At 32.9% G+C, this 4,870-nt stretch overlaps 1 protein-coding gene across 1 annotated transcript; it reads right to left on the bottom strand.

Moving 5' to 3' along the window:
* Positions 1 to 1,894: 1,894 nt before the first annotated feature.
* LOC111369012 lies at positions 1,895 to 4,562 on the bottom strand. Its single transcript, XM_022990501.1, has 6 exons — positions 4,436 to 4,562; positions 3,118 to 3,362; positions 2,811 to 3,020; positions 2,582 to 2,674; positions 2,408 to 2,512; positions 1,895 to 2,311 (listed from the first exon to the last, which is right to left on the bottom strand). The coding sequence occupies exons 1-6, from the start codon at positions 4,560 to 4,562 to the stop codon at positions 1,958 to 1,960; spliced, it is 1,134 nt and encodes a 377-aa protein (XP_022846269.1). The 3' UTR covers positions 1,895 to 1,957.
* Between the last annotated feature and the right edge of the window lie 308 nt (positions 4,563 to 4,870).

Here is a 4,870-nt window from a genome sequence, read left to right as displayed (position 1 = left end):
ATTTAATTAGTTTTATCGATTAAAAGCCCATCTATTTTTTCAAATATTATTTTATACTAAATTACACTAAAATGTACTTATTGAGTAGGAAATATTCTAAAATGGACGTTTAGTTTAATTTTAAAGACAAGTTAAAAGTACATGATAGAATTGATATATTGTATAAAATTTAATCTACGTTTGCTAAAACTATAAACATTTTACACTTAATTAAATTGGCATGTCGATTTTCTAGGACGTCCAATGCACATTCAAATGCAAGAACTATAGTTAGTCACAACAACAAAAATAATTAAATTAATTGGGCAGTAAATGTAGCATCAATACATATATATTCCAGATAGTATGATAATTACGAGAAACAAGCATGTGGCGACACAGAATCAAATTACTCCAAGTTGAAAATGATTTGTCTGAGAGACTAGGAAAGGGTATAGAAGAGTTTCTAGAAGAAATTCAGATTTTTTTCATGGAGGTATGAAGATATGGTGGGGATCAATTCGAAGGTATCGTGATATTTCTTGAATACTGATCCCAAATTTCATCCTCATAAGCAAATGAGGATGCTCCTCAACCTAGAGAGATGCAGCCACGTTGAAGAGGTTGACAATTTAATATTAAATGACTTTATATTAGGAACCACATTATCCGGACTTTGGCGGCAACCCAAATCCTCGTACGAAAGTCCAAAGGTAATCTACACTAGGCATGTCCAAAGAATATCTTCCTCATATCTTGCATTCATCAATTAATTGTTGCGACAACAGGGTGTGCTATGTTAAGCTTCATGGATGCTTATTCAGATTACAATGAGATCCCCTTGTATGAACCAAATGAAGAACATACCTCATTCATCATAGATCCAGGTCTATATTTTTATAGTGATACCTTTTGAATTGAAGAATGTCGGGTCACCTATCAGCAATTAGTAAGTTGAATCCGCTGATTACATCCAAAAAATTATGGAGTTATATATAGATATTATGTTGGTGCAAATCTTGTAGGCAGGCAAGTACAAACTCACATCGAAAAAGCATTTAACATTATTTGACACTATCAGACCACTACAATAAAACCATGATTTCGCGACAAGAATTTTTGCGACATACAAAAAGTTGTTGCAATAAATGACTTAACGCGACACATTTTTAAAGTTTGTCACGAAGATTGTGATGAAAAAAATATGTACCAAAAACTATAAGACGACATAAAAAGTTGTCGTGAAATATGAGATGTTGCGACAAATAATAAAGAATGTCGCCGAAAATATGAGGGAAGCAAGGCGCCAAAATATTTTTGGTGGGAAATTTATGGCGACAAACCTTTTTTTCTTGCTACAAAATGTTTGTGATGCAATAGGGTCTCTTTTTGGCGATAAAAGAAATCTGTTGCTAAAAATTCTATAGTTGGAGGAAAAAAGGGCTACAAGAAAATAACTTTTTTGCAACGGACAAAAAATATTGTAGTATATTTTTTACAATGCTCACCCATATACATAGTCTAATATTCTTGTAGAGTTGAAGGATACTGCAACATGCAATGCATGCCGCAAAAGCCATCAAATGTACGTTGTTGTAAAGTTTTTACGATGTATCTTATCCGTTGATTTTATTTTATCTTGTAACATTCTTTGCTTATTGTCTTAACTTTTTTTTTTCTAACATAATTTTTTTTTGTAATAAGTGTTTGTTTTTTCGTCCTGCTAAATTTTAATGTGTAATATAAATTTTTAAAATTATTAATTATTTTTTATCAAAAGCAAAGTTTTTTTAATAAAAGCTGTATAAATTTTTTAAAAAAATTTATTCCCAATAAAATTAAGAAAAATGCATTAGACGACTAAATTTTCAATCAAATAATAACTTACAAAAATAGAAATACTAGGTGGAACCAATCCATAAAAGAAAATAACTGTCTCAACAATTAAAGCAAATAAATAAATTAAATAAATCATAGTTCATATATTATCAGTAGGCGGTGGCATGCTAAACATTGTTGCTGGTTCAGCTTGTTGTGGAGACATGCCGACTTGATTTGATACGAACTGATGCATTAGCGCCTCAAAGTGAGAAATCTTGGCACGCATATCCAATAATTCTTGCTCCTGCTTTTGTATTTGCTCTCGAAGGGCTATTGATTCAGTATCAACCGATGTCAAATGAGCAGAGTGGCTTGAGGCAGGTTTTGGACCATGTCCAAGTCCTCTAATGTAACCTCTAGATTTTCCTAAAACTTCTTGCATAATCTCAAGTTCAGTAGGGGCCTCAGATCCCTCTGGAATTGGTTGCTCTTTAATTTGAAGCATCTTCTCCTATATATAAGTAAAGAAAAAGAAGAGAGAATACATGTTAATAACATAATATATATAAAATGTCAATAACAACGAATAAATTCTTAATATACTTACATATTTTATTCGTGCTTCATCATTTACCCACCCTTTCTTCTGACTGTAATGAGTCTCATAATAAAGTTTTATTTCTCCTTGTGCGTTGTCTTTAGTAATTGATCTCTGTTTGAAATAATATATATCAAGTTACAAAAATATATTTGTCTTCATAAACACAAAAGAAAGTATTACCTTTCCTTGAAGACATGCAACAAATGATTTTGATCCACCACAATGATTATATTTAATGCAGTTGTGGCTTGCTAAATTACGTGTAGATAATGCCTGTAATCAATTTATATGTAAATATAATTAACTCATTATAATTTATCATTTTTAATTATATTAATTATTTTAAGATAACGTCTAAATTACATTATTCTTAATATTTACAAGTATATGCAATTTTAATAAAAGTTACCTGAAATTCAGGGGTAGACCAATATTGACACAACCAGTCCCAATCAACTTGCTTTATGTCAGTTGGGCAATTCTTCATTGCATCATCTAATGTTTTTCCATTGAAATATTTCTCTTTGAGTCTACATCTATAATCACGATATCTTCTCGCTAAAGTATCGTTCACACATTTATGGACATGCTCAACTGTCAAATCAAGCTTAAATTTTGCCTACCAAAAAAAAATGTGTATATTATTTATTTAAATATGGGAAACTAATAACTATTCTACAAAATTTTGTAAGAATGAGAATTTGTTTACGACTTACCAAAACTCGATCATACAATTTATTTTTCTCTTCATAGGGTATGTCGATCCACCTTTTGTAACAAAGTGGAGCAAAGGATCGAACGACGTAGCCACATTCACTAGCCAAACGTGCTTGCTGATTTCCAATAGCTCTTCCCAGTTTTTTAGAAATCTCCAACGATATTTTTCCAGCTGCACTGACAATGTCATCAGTGCCCTTACCTCTTGTAGGACCACGTCCCTTCCTCTTCAAAGAATGAGAATCTATGAAATAAATTACTCAAAGGATGAGAATATATATTGGGAATATAGCACTGACAATGTCATCAGTGTTCATTTAAGGCTGCCTCGGCAAGTTTTTGGAATTCTTGGTTAACAAAAGAGGAATTGAAGCCAATCCAAAAAAGATTATGACTATTTAGAAATGAAATCTCCTCAAAATCTGAAGGAGGTGCAAAGTCAAACCAGAAGGATAGCAACCATAAGCCGCTTAGTCTTGAAGTCCACTTGTTTAAAACTATCAAGGAAAGGAAGACACTTGAATGGATCTCAGAATGTGAAGAGGTCATCGTGGCCCTAAAGAAGCATTTTAATAAAGCTCATCATTGTCGAAACCAGTTCAATGAGAAGTCCAGTAAGGCCCCGTTTGGTACCCATTTTTTTCAAAATGCATTTTCTCTCTCTTCTTCTCAACCACACATTTTTTATTAAAATAATATTACACGTAAATCAAAAAAATTTCCTTATTTTCCAACTACACATTTTCCATCAATTTACTATTCAAAAATGCATTTTTACATAAAAATGTCTCCCAAAATATATTTGTCTGACTTGGAAAGGGCCACTTGTGCTTTACTAGTTTAGGCAGAAGGAACGTAATAATTTCCAACCTACAATGTAAGTAAAGTTCTTATGTCGAGAAGAGATCATCAGACATGGAAATTTTGGCTCTTGCATTAATTATAGCTTCTAGGAAATTTAGGCTATATTTCAAGTCCATATCATAGAGGTACTTAATAAATTATCTATTGAGGCAAGTTCTCCAAAAAGCCCGACCTTTTAGGGAGGTTAACGAAGTGGACAATTGAACTCAGTCAATTCAACACTCAGTCTCGACCGAGGACAACTATCAAGATGTGTAGCATTCACTGAGGGGCCTGTAGTTCCGACAGATGTTAAAGAACTTGAGTCAGCCAGGCATAAACAATGGAAATTGTTTGATGTCTCATCCTGAAAGTCTGCGTTGGGGCAAGGACGATGCTAATTGCTAATATGGCCAGAGGGACATCATCCTAACTGTGCCTTGAGGTTCAATTTTCAAGCTCCAAATAATGTGCCAGAATATGATGCACTGATAGCTGGGATGTAATTAGTAAAGGAGATGGTGACTCCCAGCTTGTAGTGAATCATATCAGTGGTTGCATTGCAGCCAAGGACAAGATCATGGCTCTTTTTTTGAAACATTTCATGAATTTTCTCTCAAATTTCAAAAAATTTAAAATTCTTCAAATCCCTCATGCAGAGAACAATAGTGCTGATGCTCTGTCCAAATTGACCAGTAATAAGGATTCAGAACTGTTGAAGGTAGTTCCAATTGAGTACTTTCTCCTGAGGCTAAATATGATATAATTATTATTTGTCAACAACCCAAGTGGATGAAAGATTTTTTAAATTACTTTATGAATCATAAGCTTCTCACCGATATCGTCGAGGCTGAAAAGCTGAAGTTGGGAGCCATCTGTTCATATTAAGGAATGAAATCATGTAGAAAA

This window comes from Olea europaea, chromosome 20 (assembly GCF_002742605.1).
Source record: "Olea europaea var. sylvestris chromosome 20, O_europaea_v1, whole genome shotgun sequence".
Classification (NCBI taxonomy): domain Eukaryota; kingdom Viridiplantae; phylum Streptophyta; class Magnoliopsida; order Lamiales; family Oleaceae; genus Olea; species Olea europaea.
Note: the sequence above shows the minus strand (reverse complement) of the source record. Positions and strands in the feature narration are given on the sequence as shown.

What these genes read in the sequence shown, in the direction of transcription:
- LOC111369012 (XM_022990501.1), bottom strand. Translation starts at nt 4,562, where the DNA reads ATGTTTCAAAAAAAGAGCCATGATCTTGTCCTTGGCTGCAATGCAACC. An exon ending in TATCAGTGCATCATATTCTG is followed by an intron (nt 3,363 to 4,435) that starts GCACATTATTTG and finishes TTTATTTCATAG; the next exon opens with ATTCTCATTCTTTGAAGAGG. An exon ending in AATTGTATGATCGAGTTTTG is followed by an intron (nt 3,021 to 3,117) that starts GTAAGTCGTAAA and finishes TTTTTTTGGTAG; the next exon opens with GCAAAATTTAAGCTTGATTT.